Source organism: Bactrocera oleae, chromosome 2, assembly GCF_042242935.1.
Source record: "Bactrocera oleae isolate idBacOlea1 chromosome 2, idBacOlea1, whole genome shotgun sequence".
Classification (NCBI taxonomy): domain Eukaryota; kingdom Metazoa; phylum Arthropoda; class Insecta; order Diptera; family Tephritidae; genus Bactrocera; species Bactrocera oleae.
Window position 1 is genome coordinate 9,051,072 of NC_091536.1, and position 22,248 is coordinate 9,073,319.

The 22,248-nt window shown below is 31.0% G+C and overlaps 1 protein-coding gene across 10 annotated transcripts; it reads right to left on the reverse strand.

Moving 5' to 3' along the window:
* Positions 1–166: 166 nt before the first annotated feature.
* Positions 167–21,727, reverse strand: gro (TLE family member transcriptional corepressor groucho). Of its 10 annotated transcripts, none has more exons than XM_014236057.3 (15): positions 21,260–21,727; positions 19,190–19,847; positions 18,927–19,021; positions 13,519–13,582; positions 13,407–13,451; positions 12,796–12,933; positions 11,373–11,402; positions 8,644–8,850; positions 8,478–8,576; positions 6,749–6,805; positions 6,331–6,513; positions 5,368–5,642; positions 4,612–5,285; positions 3,306–3,505; positions 167–3,227 (listed from the first exon to the last, which is right to left on the reverse strand). In XM_014236057.3, the coding sequence occupies exons 2-15, from the start codon at positions 19,223–19,225 to the stop codon at positions 3,120–3,122; spliced, it is 2,211 nt and encodes a 736-aa protein (XP_014091532.1). In that variant the 5' UTR covers positions 19,226–19,847; positions 21,260–21,727; the 3' UTR covers positions 167–3,119. The 10 variants fall into 10 exon arrangements, with proteins under 10 accessions (XP_014091532.1, XP_069964460.1, XP_014091531.1 ...); XM_070108359.1 differs by having other exon boundaries at positions 8,644–8,847; positions 19,190–19,863; XM_014236056.3 differs by having other exon boundaries at positions 19,190–19,863.
* Positions 21,728–22,248: the final 521 nt, after the last annotated feature.

Below are 22,248 nucleotides of genomic sequence, written 5' to 3' on the forward strand. Positions count from 1 at the left end.
TGTTACAAAATTTATTGAAACATTCGAAAATCTAAACTTTTAAAGTTATTTATAAACCAGCATAGATTTAGGCGCACATATGAAAATTTATAAAGTTAAAACGTTTTTAAATCCAAAAAAAAACAAAAAGTGAGAAGTTTAAAATTGTTTTGTTTAAAATTTTCTGAAAATTTTTGCACCATATGGCAGTTGACAACTCGAGTCTCAAAGAATGGCCGTTATCTTTAATGTCAAATTTGCCGCTCAAGCACAACTTATTCTAGCACTTGTACCAACTAACAACTTAAATATGAATATAACGGTAATTATGTGACTTTTTTCAGTTATATATGTATATATACTTTTTATTTATATTCAGTTAAATTTACGCTTCGCACTCGCTGCTTATACAAGTATATTTTCTTTTATCATTTCATTGTCATACCAAATTTATTTTCGTTACTTAATTACATAATGCATGTTTTATTTGAATTTAAATTTAATTACTATATATAAGTATTTATATTTATATATGGATATATATACATATATATACTTTTATATTTCCATGTGTATGCGCGTGTGTGTGTATATGTGTAATTTTTTTTGTTTTTGCTTTTTGTTGCATACTATATGCACGTTTTTGGAAGATTGAGAAATAGAGCAGTTCAGAAAGTCTGCAAAATAGGTGAAAAAGCGGAATGGACTGTGTGAGAGAAAAATAAAAGAAAGAAAATAAAAAGTAAATAGAAGTAAAAAAAAAAAAAAAAAACTCAAAAGTAGAAAATTAAGCAACCATAACTGTGTGGACGGGGCGTGTATGTAGCCGAAGTAATGCTTGAGCTCGTTGGGTTAGACTTGCAATAATTGCCACACAGCTGCGCGCTAACCAAGTCGAATAGCTAATTACGAAAAACGCTTGCGATTTTGAATGAAATTTTCATTATTTTGTGCAGCAGCGACATGTTTCTGTAGTTGTAGTAGTGCAACACTGTGGCAATTACTAACTGTAAAGCAAAAAATTTATGCTTTTTAATAAAGCATCTTCACTTTGTTAATTCGTTTGCCGTTGTTTTCACTTCTTTGTTGTTGTTTTGGTTAACGCTCTGCAAATACGCGCATTAAACGCATATGTACATATATACTTAAGTGTTATTTTCTATTCCATTTTGATACGACGTTTCTTTACTATAATTTAATTTATTTAAATTTAAAGTTCTTCGTTTATTCATTTTTTCATACAGTATTATCGTACGCACTTAAACTACACAAAAATATATATATTTATATATATCTATGTATATATGTAGACAATTAAAATTAAAGAATACAATAAAATAAAATATCAATGCGCTTAAAATGGACAAGAAAAAATTATATTATATATTAAAATCATAATAAATCATTAAAACTAGGTATTTAAGCGTTTACATACATACATGAAGAAATGATATTTGAAATTTTTTATTTAAAAATATACAAGTAAAATGTTTAAATGTTGCAGAAAACAAAAAATGAAAAATTAGAGCAAGAAGAAAGCTCGAATATAACAATCAACAGAAAGCATGAGGCATGCGGAAGCTATTACGAAAAGTAGCCAAAGAAAACTATAGTGTCTGCGTAAGAAACAATACATACACAGATATGTTTGGAAATTAGCTTAGCTTAGAAAACAAATTACAGAAATTATGACGCGGCTGCCTAAAAAAAAGTCAAAACCAAAAAAAAAAAAAAATTAAGACAAGAAACGTTGCGCGAATGCTTGTTTGGTCTAGGTCTAAGGCGACTCGACGCAGCGCAACTAGTGTCACAAGCGGCACTGCGCAAACTGTGACCGACCGGGCCATATATATGTACATACATATGAAACGACAGGCGACAACTTATGCTTTTTCTAAGCATTTACGCGAAAGCTGTGTAAAAACATATTTCGTTAACAGTTCAATAAAATCCCTGAACATAGAAGTTTTAATTGTAATTTTTCGTTTTTTTTTTACAATTTATTTTGTGTTATTTTTCTCTTTTCTTTGCTACATTTCTTTAGTCACTTGTATAAATATGCAATATAAATAAATTATATGCAAATAATGCAGTAAAATATGTGCTAAGAACAAAATTGTTTGTTGTTGAATTGTTTCGACTTTCCATGCAGCAACAGTTTTAGGGTTATAGCAGCGTGCATACATACAAACATACATATTATTAACCTTGGAAGTGGCATGCATGCGTACTGTTAACTGTTTGCAAGCTGTCATTTGTCAACAGGCTATAAAATAAACAAATTCTGTTGACCCCATACACATGGTTCACACATTCGAGTAGTCCAGCATACTTTTTGTCAATGAATAAGCAAACATTTTTCTTTTACTGCTTTACTGTGCCGCACATGTTTTGCAGTTATGTATTTATTTCGTTTGCTTAAGTTACGGTGTTTTTGTTGTATGTTGTTGTTTTTTTTTTTTTGTGTTTTTGTGTTTTTATATTTTATAATATTTTAATAAGTTCCTGCATTCTTGCGCTTCTGCTGCGCGTTTTGCTTAGTTTTTAATTATTATTTGTTGTTTTCTTCTTTCTTCTTGTCTCTTTAACTTTACTTAAAATTACTTAAAAGCTACAATTTGTTTATGTTATTATTTATAATTATATATTTTCAATTTTAATTCTTATTTATCGTTTCTTCTTTACCTTTTTCGTATTTCTTGTTACTATTTTTCATTAAACATGATTTCCATGTACGTCCGCTTATAAGAATATTCATTGTCCCTCCTTACCCAAACTCTCTGCACTCTTGCTTCTGCAATTTTCTGAATTGAATTTCTTTCTTTCTTTTTTGTGTTGTGTTTTTTTGTTTTGTTTTGTTTTGTTTTGCTTAGCTTTTCGTGAGTCCTATCAAAAGCCACTACTACAAAGCGAACTAATCATTTTTCATTGCCCTGTCGGCACGACATTCGCGTTTGCGCGCTCATACATTGATACATATTTTCGCAACTTATTATTTTCGTCAGTTTGTTTGCCATTGTATATGTGTATGTGTGTGTATGTATGATCGCTGCTGTGTGGTAATATAATTGTTTTGCACAAAAGAAAACTTAGCATTTCTTCTTATAGGTTTATAGCAAAATTAAACAAATTAGAACTTATTAGTAAATAACTTCGTAAACCGTTGCTTTTTTGTCGCCGGAGCCCGTCACAATGTATTTGTCATCGGTTGATATGTCGCAGCTAAGTACGGATGAAGTTTCTTTCGACTGCAAAACAGAATTAATACATACAAATAAATATAAATATAAATAAGTTTGTGAAATTGTAACACGAAGCGAACATACCTGGAATATGCTTGCACCGTATGGTGTTCGCCAGGCATTCAATAGATTGTCCTTGCCAGTGGAGACGAACCATTTGCCACAGGTGGCGAAGCGTAACGAGAGCACACAACTTTCGTGTAGATGCAGTTGATATTTGTCTGGCTTGGATGCGTGCAATACTTCGACATGTGAGTTCTCCATACCCACAGCGAGCCATTCGCCTGATGAAAAAAAATAATAAATAAAAGAATGTATCATTAAATATTATTAATTATTATTAAAATATATCATTAATTATTATTAAAATATATCATTAATTATTATTAAAATATATCATTAATTATTATTAAAATATATCATTAATTATTATTAAAATTTACTATTAATTTATATTAAAATAGGGTTGCACATAATACTTAAAAATTTAATCTACTTAACAATTAAATTAATTTTTTCTTATTTTGTAATCCCAAAAATCTTAATTTAAAAAAAATTTCAAATTTCTAACTCTAAATACCAAATTGATATATATAATATATGTATATACATATATAATTATAAAAAAAAATAATTGCATCTGCAATTAAAAATTAACTCTTCAAAGTTGAATCTCAACATTTTAAATGAAAAATTAAATTGTCAATTTTTAAACTGAAATTAATAATTTAAAATTTAATTTTTACAAAATTTCTTTGATTATAAAATTTTGCAACCCTGATTTTGAGACGTCTCATATTTTTTTTAATATTGCAACGAAAATATGTATGTATGAGATTAGACGATTTTAACCCATGGCAGTTGGGTCTGCATAACCGGAACGGATCCAGATTTACATCAGGCTAGAAAGTCAACTCTACCGCATTGCTCCAAAACTTTTTGGATAATATTTTACGCTGCTACAACAGCAATAATAATATAATAATAATAACAATCAGTGATGTTTTCTCTACAAGTTTCTCGATATCTCAATTAATGCCCTAGAAACTGTTATGGTTGAGTTTTGTCCATTATCAGGTCGGTGACATATTGCGAATGCTTTGCATTCAATATAGTTAAAATTGGTCAAGTAGTGTGTCAAGTTACATTCAGATATCCACCAATTATCGCTTGCGACGGACAGTGAGACTTTTGTCTTGTCATTGTGACCTTTTTTATATACATAACTATAATAACGGTTGTTGAAAAAGCAGCAGCAACAGCCCGAAGAAATATTTCAAGAATACTGCCGAGTTGACAGTCCCTGACTGAGTAAAAACCCAAGTCCGTTGCGGTAACATAGACCCGATTGTCTAAGGAATATGCGATCTGGAATGCTGTGCGAACTTACCTGTCGGACAATAGCCCAGGGAGAATATTTGAGAACTGAAATCATGCTGCTGCAATTGGCGACCTTCGCGTAAATCCCACGAACGCACCGTATTGTCAAGACCACCGGTCCACAGTCGCGAACCATCCGGACTGATGTCGATGCATGAGGCGCCGTCAGTGTGTCCTTGGAATTGGCGCACCAATATCTCATTGTGCAAATCCCACACCGCGATATTGCCATCGCTACAGCACGAAAAGCACACCTTCGAATCAGGACTAATGGCGAGCGCGTAACAAGCCGGCGCTGCGGATGTCAATTCGGCTTTAATGCGTGGCGTCGGACTGGCTAAATCCCATATGGAGAGATTGGACGCCTCACCGCCCACAATTAACGTACGACCGTCGGGCAGTAATTTCACGGAGCGTATGTAATTGTCACGTTGCAGACAGTCTAATTGGCTGACTGGATTTTTATTATTCGGCTGTGAGATGTCCCAAACTTTGACGCAACCCTTGCCGCCTGTATACACATACTTCGTGGGATTCGAAATGGTGACAGCGCACACTACCTCGCCGTGTGATAGTGTATTTATTTGTCGGGCGTGTCGTGGTATACCAACACCAACTAGTGCGTCGGATGGGAACGGCACAGGTTGTAAGCTGCCTTCGCCGTTCATGTGGAACGAATATGCGCTACAAGAGAGAGATTGATGAAAGATTTTCCATTTGAGTTTTATGAAAAATAATATAAATTGTTTTGTTTGTTGCAACTTACGGCTTTCCACCAGTTAACGCTTGAGGATGTGGAATGCCATTTGTTCGTACATGCGCATGCGGATCGTAAGGTAGTGGTGGCGGTCGTCCATATGCCGGATCGGATGGTGGCCTCTGATAGGGGTCAGCAGGTCGCTGATACGCTGAGGCTGGATAACCGGCTGGCGGTGGACCGCCTTGTGGCATCAGCTGTTTGGGATTTACGCCCGGAGCTGGTGCGGCAGCATTTGGGGTGGGAGTGCGTGCCTTGGCGCCCGGTGTGCCTGGCTTGTCCATCTACAATGTAAAGTTTTTATGTTATGTAAGAAATAAACTCGGCATTTTTTGAAAAATATATTTTTATAAACAAAATTTTATTTGATAATAATTCGAAAAACTTATGTTGCAAGGAAAACGTGTTTTTGTTTTGTTGATATAATAAACTATCTATTGATATATAACTATCGTGTAATAATAAACTATCGAAAAATTTCCATTACGTCACTTTTTGGAGGTTTTATAACCCATTATAATAAATTGAATTCAATTTACAAATTTTTGAATATTGATAGGTAAAAGACGTAAAAAATTATTCCAAAATTAAAATTACAAAAAAAATTAATATTAAAAATTAAATTTAAAAAAAAATTTTTTTAAAACTACAAAAAAAAAATTACAAAAAACAATAATAAAAAAAATGTAAATTAAAAATTAAAAAATATTTGTATAATTGAATTATTAAAATATGTTAAGGACATAAAAAATACTAAAGTCAAAATCAACAATATTTAAATTCTCGAAATGTATAATCTGAAAACAAAATCCAATTTCACTGCATTAAAATAAAACAGAAAAAACCGTCAATCAATTAAAATCTTGCTGCTAGACTAACCCTATTCAGGAATCTATTTTGGCAATATTATACTGGCGCTTGCACTTTTGACGATTTTAAGCACCCCCCCCCCTTACACACATTTATACTTACATCTTTAGTTTTTAGGCTGGGAGTTGAGCGCGACGAGCTGGAGCCGGAACGTGATGGTGGTCGTTCATTAGGCGGTTTGACACCGCTGCTACCCGGTTTATCGAGACGTTCACCGTTCAGACTTTCACGATCGCGCGCTTCCATCGACATGTGTTCGCCGTTCGGACGTGGCGAGTGGGATTCCTGTGACAAAACAAGAAAAAACCGTTATTACAAAATAATCTTGTTATTTGAATAAAATGTTAAAAAATAAAACAGATATTTGCAAACAAATAATACTTATGAACGTGTAAATAAATATGTTAATGAGGCATTTGGGATGCAGCAAATGGGGGAAACACTGTGTTCATGTTAATGTACATATATATTTTTTCTTATTACGTTCTGCTATACTTTGGGTTTGACAAACTCAACTCACCATTTCATTTGCAACATCTACGACTAAATCTTGATCGCTTTTCTCTCCTTCATCGTCCTGCAAAAATTTTGAAAAATAAAAAAATATTATCAACGCACGAACTTTTTTGTTGTTGTTGTAAACTTTTGCAATTAATTTTTTTTTTTTTACTAAACCATATTAAAATGAAATACTCAAGTAATATTTGCTACGAAAACAAAAGAAAAAAGCAAAAAACAAAAAAAACGAAAAAGCGGAAGCGAGAGAAAAAGATATAAACTAGCAATAGTAACAAAGTAACCGAAAATTTACGAAACGTGTTGGCGCAAACTAATCATTCAATATGTAAATAAAATGCGAAATTTTTTACGGAATTGTAATTTAAACTCAAGAATGTGTAGCAACTTAAACTGAGCGTATATTTAACAAAGATAAGAAATATATATTTGGAAATGGCTTAATTACTCTAAAAACCAATAAATAATTTGTTGGCTGTCAAGCGAAGCGGACAAACCTGACCAAATTAAACAAAATAATACAAATAATAAAAATAATGAAAATAGAAAGAAAGAAGATAATTAAAAAAAATTTAAAACATTAAAAAAATCAAAAAAAAAATTAAATAAAAAAATAAAAATAATAAGCAATATTTGCCAAAAAAAAAACAAAAAGTTTTGGCGAAATAAAAGTTATTTGCGAAAAAAAATTTTTTTTAGCAAAATTAAAATATTTGTTAAAAAAAAAAAACAAAATTCGCAAAAAAATTTGGTAAAAACAAAAATATTTACAGAAGAAAAATATTTGCAGAAAAAAATATTGTATTTGCAAAAAAAAAACTAAATATTTGCGGACAGTGTATTACAAGAGAAAGAGAGAGGATTATTCTATGATAGCTACAAAATAAAAGTCACTACTACTACAAACCAGCTAAAACATATTTATGCAGGAAATTATATAAAGCTAAAGCTAAACTATATTCAGCTATATTTTTAATGTTAAAAAAAAGTAATTGAAAATATATAAAAGGCACTAAACTAACAGACGTGCACGATGCAGCGCCGTCCTGCTGTTACTCTCTGTTACTTTCAAAGTGAGTTGCTTTTTGAAACCGTGTTTTTTTATTATTTTTTTTTTTCTTTGTTTTGGCGTAACAAAATATGGTGAGTTGAGTTTTACAATTTTATGGCAAACAAGTTTTTGAATTTTTTTTTTTCGTTTTGTACAGCATTTGTAATAAATCTATATTAAATTATTTGTATTATATTTTTTTTTTGTATATTTTATCATTATATACTACAACAAATCGTTCTTTAGTATATGATTTTAAACAATATTATGGTATACAATGTAATTTTCCAATAAATGCCAACGTAAAAACAATAATTACACAATTTTTATTTTATCAATAAATTACTATAGTAGAAGTATAGGTCATTTAACCAAAGCCAAAGTAAAAGCTTTTTACCTATATGTCATTCAAATTTTTAATTCAAACTTTGTCAGGGCGAGCAGGACAGTGTTGATGAAGGTGTTGATGATGGAGGTTGAGGTAGAGGTAGTGTAAGTAAAATGCGTAAAGTGGAGTTTTGATATATATTACTATTGTACTATGTAATTATATAACTAGGTTGTTGTTGATTAATTTAATGTTTTCATACATAATAATACAAATAAAGTAGAATTACTACTATGCTTCATCTTCTAAAACACATCGTGCTATCGTTCGGCATAACGTTAGCAAAATACTCACTTGTAGTTTCTCGTCTTTTCGACGCTTCGAATCATTTTCAATATCCAATGGTGAGCGTGTGCGATATTTCTCACGATCAGCTGGGGACACTGAATTCCGCTACAAGATAATAAATAAAAAACAATTAGTTAAATATTATATTTGACTTTATGAATTTCACACTTACTAGACGCTCTTCAGCGCCAGCCGGCCCGTCGAGGCCTGTTGGTTTGATATCGGGTCGATGATGATCTGTTGGTGCTTTAAGTAGGCCCTGTGGTGCATGTGGTAGACCCATTGACGCGCCCAAAGCACCAAATGGGCCAGCTAGTGGCGCTAAACCGGCCATTGGCTGCGGTGGTCCACCGGGCACTTGCTGTGCATGTATTTGCTGCTGCATATGCAAATGAAAGAAAGACAAAGAAAGGATGGCATATGTTATTAGTTATTCAACAAAATTGTATTATTCTTTACGACATTTTTGGAATAATTGTTTATTTATTTAGGTTAAGCATAGAATAGTTGGAAATTGAAATAAAATCAATAAACAAGGTCGTTTAGTAAAACGCACATTCACAAAGTGTCAACCAACAAGAGAGCCATGGTCTAAGCAAGAGTGACAAAAACGAAATTATTTTCAAATTTTCATGATATTTTAACTTTCAACGAGATTATTTCGCAAGAATTGGTGGTGAAGTGTTTCAATTTCAATGCAATAATGTTTATAAATTTAAAATTATTTACAAAGCAATCACAAGCTTTAATTTACGTAGAAACTAAACTACCTAACCTCACTAAAGTTGTGTACAAAATGTTTAAAACAAACGAGTAATTAATAAACAGATAAACAAATTGTAGACAAGAGAAATATGAAAACAAAAAAATTTATTGAAAAAAGTAAAAAAAAAATACAATACGAAATTTGGAAAATTAAAAAAACATAAGATTATTGAAAAAAGTGAAAAACAATAATTCAATAGATTAAATAACAATGAACTATCTTTTTCGTATATTATGTTTAAAAATAAATTGGTTTTATCAAAAACTTTAAATTTTTAAATAAAATTAATTTAAAAAAAAAAATTTAATTTAAAAAAAAAAATTATTTTTTAATATAAATACATATATTAAATTTTTCGATATTCACAATTTATTTTGAAATAAAATATGTGGTAAAGAGAGTTCATTGTTATTTTACCTATTGTAATTATTTATTTATTATTTTTTTTGAACAATAAAATTTTTTTTCGTTATTAATATGTTTAATAATAAATTTTAATTTCGCGATTTTAAGGTGTTTGTTTAGACCTAGTTATCAGATTTTTATGATTTTAAAAGAATTTTATAGTGCACAATTTGGATGCTATAGCGCACTAATTATTCAAATAAACTGCAAATTTGACAATTTTGAAAAAAAAAGTGAAGAAAACTTTAAATACAAAATATCAACACAAATAATATTGCTGCAACGACTTGAACGTTATGGAATAACGAATAATAGACTAAATTAATTAAATTATGCTTTAATAAGGTCAATAATCTAATTAAAACTAAAATGTATAAATATAATTGTTGTATGCATGTAATTTTTGAACAATTTAATTTAAGCGCATAACGCTTAATAAAAACTATAAAAAAAATTTTTTTAACAAAACACCAGTTGCTAAAAATTTGTATAGCTTGTTCTTTTCAAAATTAATATTTAAAGCGCAAATACATATATTTGCTTTTTTCAACTCTGATCCCAAAATACTTGATTTGACAGCTGAATATTTATTTAAAAATAAAAATATAGTTTACAAAAAAATCAGTATTTTGTGAAGAATTATAAATAAATTAGAAATGAAAAACAACAATAATGAAAAACTGCTACTTTATAGAGCAAATAGCCAAATTGGCAGACGACGCAATGCCATGCAATGCAGATATAATGCAACAAAGTGAAAAAATGTAGCAAAGCTAAGAAAAAAGCATTAGAGAGAGATAAAATATTTAAAAAATTAACAAGTAATAATTTAATGGTCACAGAATTTTAACTAATATTAGTTATGTTCGTTGGGCAACTATGCTTGGCAGGCGCCAAAAAATACTGCGAGAAAACCTATAAAATCAAAATGTATAAAGCTATTATACAACAGGTGAAGTTTAATAAATTTTCTAAAACTTTTTTTTTTACATAGTATGTATTTCATGTCACATGTATTTTGTTGAACTCCAGTCCCTTATAACACTAGAAGTAAGCTCACTAATACAAGCTCAAAATTTAAGTAGGGAAATCGAAGCATAATTTTAATTAAATTATTTCAAAAATTTGCAATAATAAAATGTAGATAAAGCAATCAAACCTACAAACTACAGTTATGCTTGTAAACAAAACAAAAAATATTTATACAGTTATTAATCGTATTAATCGAATTGGGAGCGACTTGCAACAATATGCTAGCGAACAGGCACACACATTAAAAACAGGTAATTTATAAGAAACAAATATTTAAATGCATATTAACAGTAAGCAAACTATAATTAATTAAATTTCGCACCAAATATGTGCAATTTTGTTTTTCTTTTAATTTATGTAAATATTATTTAATATATAAACATTTTCAGTTTGAAATAAACGAAAGCCAACAGGCACAGAATGCGCACAAGTGACAAATTTTAACCGTTATGCATATGAAGAAATATTATTATTTTATAAAAATACTCTCAACAAACAAGTATTATTGCGCCTATGCATGTATAAGTATGTACGTGTATGTATATTTAATTTATTGTTAAACTTGTAATTGTTAGACAAAAAAAAAATTAAGTATAAAGTAAGCGAAACAAGTACATAACTGAGCGTTAGAAGTATAAAAACTAGTGGTAGAGAAATAGCAGTAATAAACGTATTGAGAAAGTGGAAAAGGAACTTACGAGAAGTTGTTGAATTCCCTGATGCTGATGCTGCGCGTTGCAACATCAAGAAATTTGATGTGTGTGTGAAGGGTATACATTTGTTTTATTAAACGATTTTTGTTGCATTATTTTAGTTTTATTTTTTTTTTTTGAATGAAAGTGAGCATAAAATAAAATGAAAAAAGAAATTAAAGTATTAGAATATGATTATTAATCAAAGTGTCAACACAAATAACTGAGAAATTCGCAACAAATTTCTATGATATGTATAGACAGAAGTTTTTATACATATGTATATAAATGGTGAATACAATCTAACAATTATTTTGTTGAAGAATACAAAAAAAAAATATATATATATACAATATATATAATATACATTATTTTATTTTGTTTCATTGCAAAAACGGGCTATACTTAGAGGGAATGTAGAAAAAATTAAATCAATTCCATACGCTGCCTTTTAAAATATGTACATATATATACGAGTACATTATTTTAACTTGCTGGCGGCATATTAAAGTTAAGATCAATCAAAATAAAAAATAAAACGTAAAAAAGTTACAAAAACAAAAAATTTATCAGCTGTCAAACCAATTATTTTTATTATTTTTTTAACTTTTTGCAACCATATGTACATACATACAACAACAACAAATTATTTATACCAACAATACAAATAAAAAAAGAAAGCTTTATTCTTAGTACTATTACCTAATAGAGATGTTTGACTGAGACAAGACTTAAGTGGAGCGTACGTCTGCTGGACAATGATACATTTTCGTTGTTATTTTATAAACCGAATTTTATTTAAAGGCATAAAGTGGTAAAACTTTATGTTTTGAAAGTATTTTTATATTATGTAACGCCGTTAAAAATTATAATACAAAGGTTCTACGCAAACGAGACTCAATCGGTTTTTTGTCCGACCAAGGACTGTAAACAAAATATATTTAGGAAATTTTTATGCCGCTACAAATTGTTTTGCCACGAAATCTTGTATGGAAGTATTTTTTATTTGACAAGATTTGTTCACGAAATTTAGCAGGGATATAGTCCAAAACAACCGGACAATATCCGAATACAAATTTTTCAGATCGGACCACTATGACTTAAAGCTAACATACAAGTTGACCTAGAAAAATCAAGATAAACCCTTTTATGCTATAAGAAATATACCAGATAAAAATTACTGCAGACCAGTATGATAAGCAAGTGTTTTCAAGCTATTACACATTGTCTGCTAGAATACATTACATATGCACTTGTTGTGTACGCATATCTGTGTGTATTTACTCTAGCAAAATTTAAGAAATGAAAAAAGGATTTATGCACATTATTGCACAATATTTATTATTTGTTGTAGTAGCAACGATCGAAGCGAATAAGCGTTATGTTTTATTGTACAATAGTTGAGGAAATTCGTATAAATAAAACTTACCCCGATAATCAGATTTAATTCCTGCATCGTAACTTGTTTCGCGCGCTCCACTGCATTTAAGACCTGCTGCTGATGATCGGCTTGTAGAAATGGTAGCAGCTGATTTATCAAGGTATTTAAACGTTTGGCGATTTCCGTCTGCACACGCGAGCATAAGAATAGATGAAGAGCAGAGTATGATTGCGCAAACATATCACGTTGGTTGATGCATGCAGTGTATGTTGCAGTTGATATATTTGTTTTTGTTTTAGTTTTTTTTTTTTTTTATTCAAGCGGAAGCGCACATTGGAAAGAAAGTAAATAGAAAAGGAATTAGAACAAATTTTCAGACGAAAAACGAACAAAATACATTGTATGTGTGTTTATGTGTCAAGCTGTGTGAGTAGAGGCGTTAGCAGCAAAAAAACAAAAAATTGTGTTTTTGTGTATGTAATTTCAAGCGCCGACAGGAGTGCACCATTCAGGCACTCGTGTTGCCTGATACATTCGACAACTTGGCCGCTATGTCGACTTTGGCGACTATGTTTGTTAGTGGTGAGTTATGTGTATTTGTTGTTGTTTTTATTATAAATGTTTTATTTTTCATTCGTATTTTTATAAAAGGAAATTACCTGTTTGTGCATTTCAACATTAAGGCCATATGACATTTCGTAGTACTGAAAGAAAAAATATTAAAATTAAAAAATAATAATAAAAATAAATAAGATATAGGTAGAAAATTACCATCACATAATGGCGCTGCATTTCTGTTTTTTCATTGGCAAGTTTTTCGCACTCCAGTTTTAATCTGAAATGAAAGAAATGTTGAAGCGAATTAGTATTTCAGTCAAGAGTAACCAGCGGAAGCCGATCAAAAACATATTAAGCCGCGGCTCTTAGATATAGCTAGCATAGAAATCGTTCGAATTGTAGAGAATAAGATTAATTAGGACAATTAATTACCGTCAAAGCAAGTGGTATAATTAAAGCGCCGCGGTATATACAAAGAGGCAATACAAAAGAGTCAAAGTAAGTAAGCTGATGCTCAAACGAGAAAACAAATCTATTATAAAGCAAAAAGACGGCCACAAGGCATAAAATCAAATAAATGAAATAGCTTTGCGGCGAAAATGAGAAAGTTCAAAAAGTTAGCAGATATGTATTTAATATATACGCCTAAAAAATGTAATAGTTTATCATAAGACATGAATAAACGTTAACTTCGTTTGCACCGAAGCTATAAACCCTTCACAAGAAACTTGTCATACAAAATCTTGATTTTAAACAGTTGGTTTAAGGGGTTAGGGATAGTCAGAATTTTCAAAAAATCAATTTTTAAGTGTAATATCTTAAAAATATTCTCTGAAAATTTCAAGTTGATCCGATATCTACTTTTTGAGTTATTCGACAAATAACAGAGCGCTCGGGATCAGGTAGAAAGTGCGTTATTCTCAAAACTATCTTTTTCGAACTGGTGACAAATTTAACTCGAAAACCGCTCCGTACATTTTAATGAAATTTATACAGCTTTTAGAATACATAATAAACTCGGGTCTGATCGAAGGACTTTTTTTTTAATTTCGACTTTTTAAGACCAATTAACTGTTGATTTTTTCCCAAAAATCTAGAAAAAAATTTCCTGATGCCGCCATTTTGTTAATTTTTCAAAAAGAAAAAAAAATCAATCAGGCCCAGTATTATCTATTTATAAAATTTATTTTTTATTCGATTGAATTTTTCGTGCCACTGACTACCCCTAACCACTTAATCTATCTAAACCTATCTAAAAAAATTTCTTCGGAGACTGTAGCGTTGCCGTAGACAATAATCCATGAATTAAGCGACTCACTTAACTTCCCTATCCAAACTCTCGGATCCGAACCCGTTGTTGTTGCAGAAAACATTCCTGAAGTTATTTCAAGGAATGGTGCCGAGTTGACAGTCCTTGGCGGAATAAAAATCCGAGCCCGTACCGTTTGCTTAAACCCGACTTTATTGAGAACGGTCGAAACAGCTCGTTTCCTTAGCCTATTGTTAAGTGATTTCGATGACAGTTAAACTTATTGCTTTCCCCCCGTGCAAGGGCCGCTATATGTTATAGCAGTCCGTTCTGAACATGGTTCCGACGAATGGGAAATATTTAGTAGCACAACAAACAAAACAAAATCTTGATATTTTACTATGTCATTGCTTGTCGGAAGTTCAAATTCTTTTACGATAATAAAACCAAATTATTCAACAAGAATCTATATACATTTTTACTATTTGAAAAGCATTATTAGGTTGATATGATTATCATTTAAGTAATCAGTAAATGGCTACAAACAGTTCTTAGTGTGACAATAATTAGCCGCTAAAGAGAAGTATCGCTTCGCTTTGTAAGGAAACATAGTTCCATAGTTATATGAGGTATATAAACTCGAAAAAAACTAAATTCATATATCAAAACAAAAGGTTAGTTCGAAGCTAGCTGGACCCTGAAACCCTAAAGGTTAGCATAACTAATTGAATAACAAATAACTTTTTAAGCAGGGAGAATAACATGAAATCATTTAATCCCTTTCAAATCAAAGAAGGTATCTAGTACCTGAGTGCCAGGAACGATTACCAATCGTGTACAATTTTTGAGCCTAAACCTATCTTTACATCGCTGGCACTTAGGGAACAACCTTCAGCATTCTAAGGCCTAATTACTACTCCTCTCATGCTTGCACTTTTTTTGCATGCAACTGCTCAATATATTATTTCCTCTTCGCAATTCCCCTGGTGATGATTTTGTGCAAACGCACGCAATAGCAAAAAAAAAAAAAAAACACGTCTTTACACATACATACGCATGCCTAACTATGCACTATCAGAAACAAAAAAAATGCAATTATAACAATCGACAGCGTGTAGCGCAGCAGCAGTCCTAAAACCTTATTCGGTTACCCCGAGAACAGATCCGATCAAGTAGGGTAGATGTTTATCCTACACACAAACCTACGTATATACATATGTACACATTAATGAACATTTATGCACATCCTACTACACCATACCAACAAATCGAACTCACGAGCAGCATCCAGCTTGTCAGTCACTTGGCCAAACCATTTTATATGTACCTACAACAAACATACATATATACATATGTAGGTATCCAGCCATCCAAATATTTGTCCGTCCATTTGTTGTATTTAACAACAAGAGCAAAATATCGAGTGTGAATAACAACAGAAGTATAAAAAAAAAAAACGTTAAGCAGAACACGAGGGGAACCGGTTTTCAGATGCTGACTATGCTACTGTCTATCAGTCAGGTCTGGTCTACCTCGTACTTGTCCGCTTGACTGCCTGCCTCTGAGTTCGTTTTGTTTGCCTATACTTCGCGTGAAGCGGCCGCACACAAAAACCAAAACATAAAAAGAAAATAAACACAGAATACAAACATACAAATGTACATAAGTTTGTAGATATGTGAATATAAAACTGCTAAATGCAACAACAAGAAAAAAACAATGACACGAGTGTCGAATATGGAGTGAAGTATAATTGTTGTTGCTGTAGTTGTTTGTTATTGTTGTTCTTGTCTTATTGCTACTGCCGTGCTATTTTGGAGGAGCAACGTGCGCAAAAGCGTGAAGTGAACGTTTTTCGGTGCTTGCTAAAGCGATTAAGGAGTAAATTGAAAGGGGGTAAAGTAGGGGGCGTTGTACGAAACAGTGAGGCAAACTCGAAAATAAATCTTTTAAAATAACAAGAGTTATAAAGTTTGAAAATAAAAGTAGTTTTTTTGCTAAAATATTAATATGAAAAAAAAATATATATAAAACAAATATATATAAAAAAAATATATATAAAAAAAATAAAAAAAAACAAATTTAAATAAAAATATATAAAAACAAATCTTAAAAAAATATAAAAAATATATAATTAAAAAATGTTAAAAATATTTTAAAAAATATATATAATTAAAAAATTTTTAAAATATTAAAAAAAAATATATAAGAATATAAAAATTTTTTTAAATATCAAAAAATATATAACAAAAATTTTAAAAATATTAAACAAAAGAAATAAATAAGATACTAAAAAAAAAATTAGATATTAAAAAAAAACTAAAATAAAATTTAAAAAATGAAATAAAAAATAAAAACAAATATGAAATATATAAACAAAATATAAATATATATATTAAAAAAATTCGATGCAATGCCTATCTAAAATGAATGACAATTATAGGTTGATATGTTTATAACACGTTGATAACAGCTACACTTAAGTATGCATCGTTTTACATTAAAAAACTAAAACTGTTTTAGAGTATACCGCTGGAGTGACAAGTCAACATCCTTTAAATAATTTCATTCATCAAAACAATTGATCAATTAAATGTTCTATTCTCCTCCATATTATTAAAGTTGTTGTTGTAGCGGTATATAACATTTGAAATAATTTGGATGAGTTCTTGCAGAGTAGACACTACTTGGCCGATTAAAAATCCGGGTTCATTTTGGTTACAGAGATCCGACAGTTGTGTGAACAGTGTATTTTGTTAATATGTGTCGCCCGAGACCCACTGTTAACTATCGCATATGTACATAGGCGTGAGCGTTTATCTAAAGCTTTATGGTTTTTTTTTTTATTAATACATTATCCGTACCAACAACACAATCATACTACTCATGTTTTCCTGAACCAAAGATTAAGTGTTGAGTAAGAAAAGGCGGGAGTGTGGTAAGAATTTGTAGTTTGCAACTATTTTGACAGCTCGAAATTTTTACCGCACAAATTTGAATTTAAATTGCTAAAACAAAAAAAAAAACAATTCTACAACTTGAGCCTAAGAACTCAACAGCCGCCTTCCGCCGTTACACCAATATCTCGTTCCAACAGTAAAATCAAACCCGCAATCGTTGCCGGTCTAGAGCAGTAGTATGAAACAAAATGTGCAATGTTATGTTGTATACACTTTTTAATATACATATTATACTTATGAATATAAATACTATAGAATGTAGGTAAATATACACAAGCATTCATATTTATATACATATGGATAAATTTCAAAGCTGACATAGAACTGTTCGCATTTTATTCTTTAATTAAGAATTATGCTCGATTTTTATGGTGCAATTGCAGTTTGTATGGCAGCTTTATGCTAGAGTGCTCCAATCTAAACAATTTTTTCCGAGATTGCAATGTCAGTTGGACAACAATCCATGCCAAATTTCGGGCAGATAACTTATCAAATAAAAAAACTTTTTCATGCAAGAACTTGATTTTGATTGTTCAGTTTGTATCGCAGCGATATACAATAATGATCCGATATTCGACGGTTTCGACATAGGTATGAGCAGCTTTTTGAGGATAGGAATGTGCGCAAAATTTCATAACGATACCTCAAAAACTGAGGGAGCGTATATACACCATATAGAACATGACTAAATCAACTCAGCTCGTCGCGCTGATCATTTGTTTTATAGGGTCTTCGACGTTTCCTTCTGGGTGTTACAAACTTCAGGGCAAACATAATTTATAATTTTCAATAAATAATTTGAAACACTAGAAGAGGAAGGTTCATTGGGTTTCCATAAATTTCATATTGAGATGACTTTAACATCACCTAAGTATGCATTATAAGCAATGGCATTATTTCTACAGACAAAAATTTAAGTGAAAATAAATTCATTATATGGCATAAGTTTTGTATACAGTATGCTCAACTTAGATGATAAGATTACCTTGAGACATAAAATTCATTCAAAATTTTTAAATTTTTTTCTCGGGGATTATACATATGTATGTAAATAAACATGTGAAGATAAGATTTATTTTAAAATTTAGATGATTAACCAGATATTTATGTATGGAGCCAGGAAAGTAATATTATAAAAGGTATGCTTAAAGTAAAAAAAAAAAACAAATGTATACATGAATTTCGATTAACATGCATGTCAAAATAGTAAAAGAAGAAACGGAGTGAAACGTTTAAGTAAATAAGAAATTCGGTAACGATAGAATATGCTCTAAATAATTTATTACCGAAAAAAAGTTATAGCATATCAGTTAGATTAAAAAAAATTTATAATGGAAATAAAGTTGTGGTAGATTAGTAGTTTGTTATTTTTGCGCACTAAAAACTTTATAAATTATGTTAAAAATACTTACGTATGATATTGTGCCTGCAGAAAGTTGAACTCCTCCTTAATTCGTTCTAATGTGTCAACGATTGTGAATTTCAATGGGCCCTGAGGTGGCGGTCCCTATGTATCGTTTAAATTTTAATATTTTACACATACGTTGTGACAATTGTGTTGTTTGTTGGTACATGAAAAATAAAATATGTTTTATTAGTATTATTTTTGGTGATGGTATTATAAAATTGTATAAAATGTAAAATAAATAGTGCCATAATGCACTTGTGCACTTACCCCCGCCGAGGGATGACGCACCGGTGCAGGATACATTTTGCGCACTACACCACACAACTGCTGCTGTTACTCTTGCTTTGCTTTTGCGACTCTTGTGGAAGAGAGCAGATTCTATTGTGCTATTAATTTCCCGCTTACCAAAAACTTCCAAATGCAGGCTTATAATATATTGTTAAATTATTTTTTATTTGAAAGGCGGCTAACACCTTGTCGTTTTCTAGCTTATGTATGATTCTGGTCCGTTTTGTAGGTTGATGAAACTTTAAAGCCGGATGCACACACCTTACACCAATACCACTGTTAGCTGTGATTAACTATGGTTAGATTAGGAGACTCCGCCAATATTTTTTCCACAATTAAACCATTTAATTGCGCCTAAAGTTTGTTATTCCAACAGTAAATGTAATCATAAGTGTTGGAACGTTTAAATTCTAATCGTCCAGCAAGTTGGACTAATAGGCTGCTTTATGCTTTCTAGCCCTGAAGCACCCTGCGCCTTCCTTCCTTTTGCCGTCTTGTCTTGCACACTTTCTTGCACTATGGGGTGCTTGCGCTTCTTTACTGAGAAGACTTTATTTGTTCAGTTTTTTCATTGAGATTTTTTAAGTATTAAAGGGTGAGTTTATAATAAAATTTATTTAGTTACGTTCCATTGGACCTTTAAGAACAATATGCTATAATTTTTATTAATTTTTTAACAATTTCTTTATATTTAAAAGAATTTTTATTATTTTGCACAACTTTTTCTACTTTTGCTCGCTCGCTCGTTGGTTTTTTCCGTATTTTCTTTTACATGTCTTTTCGATACGTAGAATTGTGCACACAAAGCAACATACACGTAACCACTATGTAGCACAGCCACAGCCAGTCAAGGCGCCCGCGACAGTGTTATGCGTGTGGTGGGAACTGACGAGTAGCGAGCAGATTGTTGTAGGTAACGAGTGGCAGCGCCACCACAAGCAAACACATACACCCGCACGAAACCATCAACCACAGTCGGAAACGCAAACCGCACAAAACTAACCAAACGAGCCAACAAAAAAAAAAAAAAACGCTCAACACGCAGTAGGGTTGCATTGGCTTTAAACTATTACATTTTGTATACTCTCCAACATATATGATTTCTATTAAACTTTTTGGGTATATAATTTAGCGATTATCAGTTTGCTGCAATTTAGATATTTAAGTTAAAATCTAGCATAGCAATATTCTGTATTCCTAACGCAAACAATAAAAAAATAATAATATTGAGTGAAAATTATTGCAAATGTTTAATAAACGAACTTATATAATTTGATTAAATAAATATAATCGGAAATTATAACTTATTTCAAACTATATTTACATATCCAGTGTCATTGATAAAAACATTTCCTTAAAATTTAGAATAAATAAATTTCGCCTACCCTACTTTAATACAGCCCTGTCATACCACCAAACATACCACTAAAAAATCCCAACGTACAAAACCGACGTAACCAAAACGTAACCGACACGATCGACCAACAAGCGACCGAAAGAGCCCGACCACACAAAACTGAATCCACAAAAAAAAGATATAAACAAAAGCAATTAAAAAATACCATTTTCTCCCAAATCGAACTACTTCCTCATTTTTTATCAAATCGCTTGTAGTATTCATTTCACATTCACTTGAATTGTATAAAAAATCTTTCTTTTCACAAAACTGTGGGTAAATTAAATATTCATTTGTCAAATATTCCGTGCACTTTTCTCCATTCTTCCATGCTCTTCCATCTACTCGCTATTTCACTGTCACTGATGCCGTGAATTTTGTACGCATTCTTCGTTCCCGCAAGCGCACACACACTATTTCAGAAAACACCGAGTGACCGACCCAAAGCACGTATTTGCTAATCCAAAGAACTCTCACTCGCCACTCGTTGATTCATAGTAGACAAACAGTATTGCCAAAATTTAGCAAAACCAAATTTTAATAGGCGAGCGTGCAACAATATATAGAATTGATTTTCATTTTATTCAGTTGTGCAAAAAATTTCATTACAAAACTTAAATTATTAAAGAAATTTAATTTCCTTTATCGTATACCTTTACGTTCCAAGTCATATTAATAGTTGGCTTTTGTTGGCAACTCTAGAAAAGCGGCACTAATGGCGTTTTGCTATGCGTGGTAATTTTTTGCAATTATATTTTTCGCGAAAAATTTTACCTGCACAGTTTTTGCACATGTTTCAAATGTTGAGCTTTGCACTGAAGCAAAGAACTTTATAGTTATACAATTTTCATGTGTATTTACTTTTATTGTTCCCGAATTAAAATATATGACAAGCAACCGCCTACCGTTAACACTCAGGCAATTGCAAATTCAAGCGTACAATTTTTCCTAAATATCCCGCCATATTCTAGGAAATCAATTATCTCACATTTAGTAAAAGCCGTCGGAAACTTGCAAACACTATATAATAATTTGTTTTATTTTAATCAAAACAACGTAAATTTAGACGCACGAGGTACTCAATGAAGTTCACTACAGAATGATTGCTCTCAGAAAATGCGCACTCGTTTGTGAACATACTCGCTACTTTTTCGTTTGTACTTTGTGCTTTGTTGACCAGCGTTTCACTCGTTACCATCAGTTAAAAAGGAATAGAATAAATGCAGCCATGGAATATTTTCAATTAGTTGCATATGCACAAGAGGGAGATGCTTGTCTATATAAGTAGTATTCACTAGTTGTCCCTAGATTTTTCTTCGTTTCTATAATTTATAATTACCGTTTCATGACACCTCCAAAAATAATAGATATCTTGAATAATGGACTTCTAACCATTTGGTTTGTAGTGAACAATAACAATAAAATTTTCGGATTAAAACATACACATTTTATTTAAAAATTTGTGCAGAAATCAGTGATTTCTACAACAAGTAAAAAATAGCATTAATAAATTGTGTTATAATGTATTTGATTCAATTTGTAAAATTTAGAACACTATTGTGAATTCACACTGTAATTTCGGTTTAACCAGAGAATGTTAATGATCATCAACTTCAGTTTTCTGCTTCCCAAATGACCATTT

Excerpts from the sequence above, each read along its gene's own strand:
- gro (XM_014236057.3), bottom strand. The coding sequence starts at position 19,225 with ATGTATCCTGCACCGGTGCGTCATCCCTCGGCGGGG. Across the intron at positions 13,452-13,518 it reads TGCAGCGCCATTATGTGATG|TACTACGAAATGTCATATGG; the intron begins GTAATTTTCTAC and ends TTTTTCTTTCAG. Across the intron at positions 6,806-8,477 it reads GAAAAGACGAGAAACTACAA|GACGATGAAGGAGAGAAAAG; the intron begins GTGAGTATTTTG and ends AAATTTTTGCAG.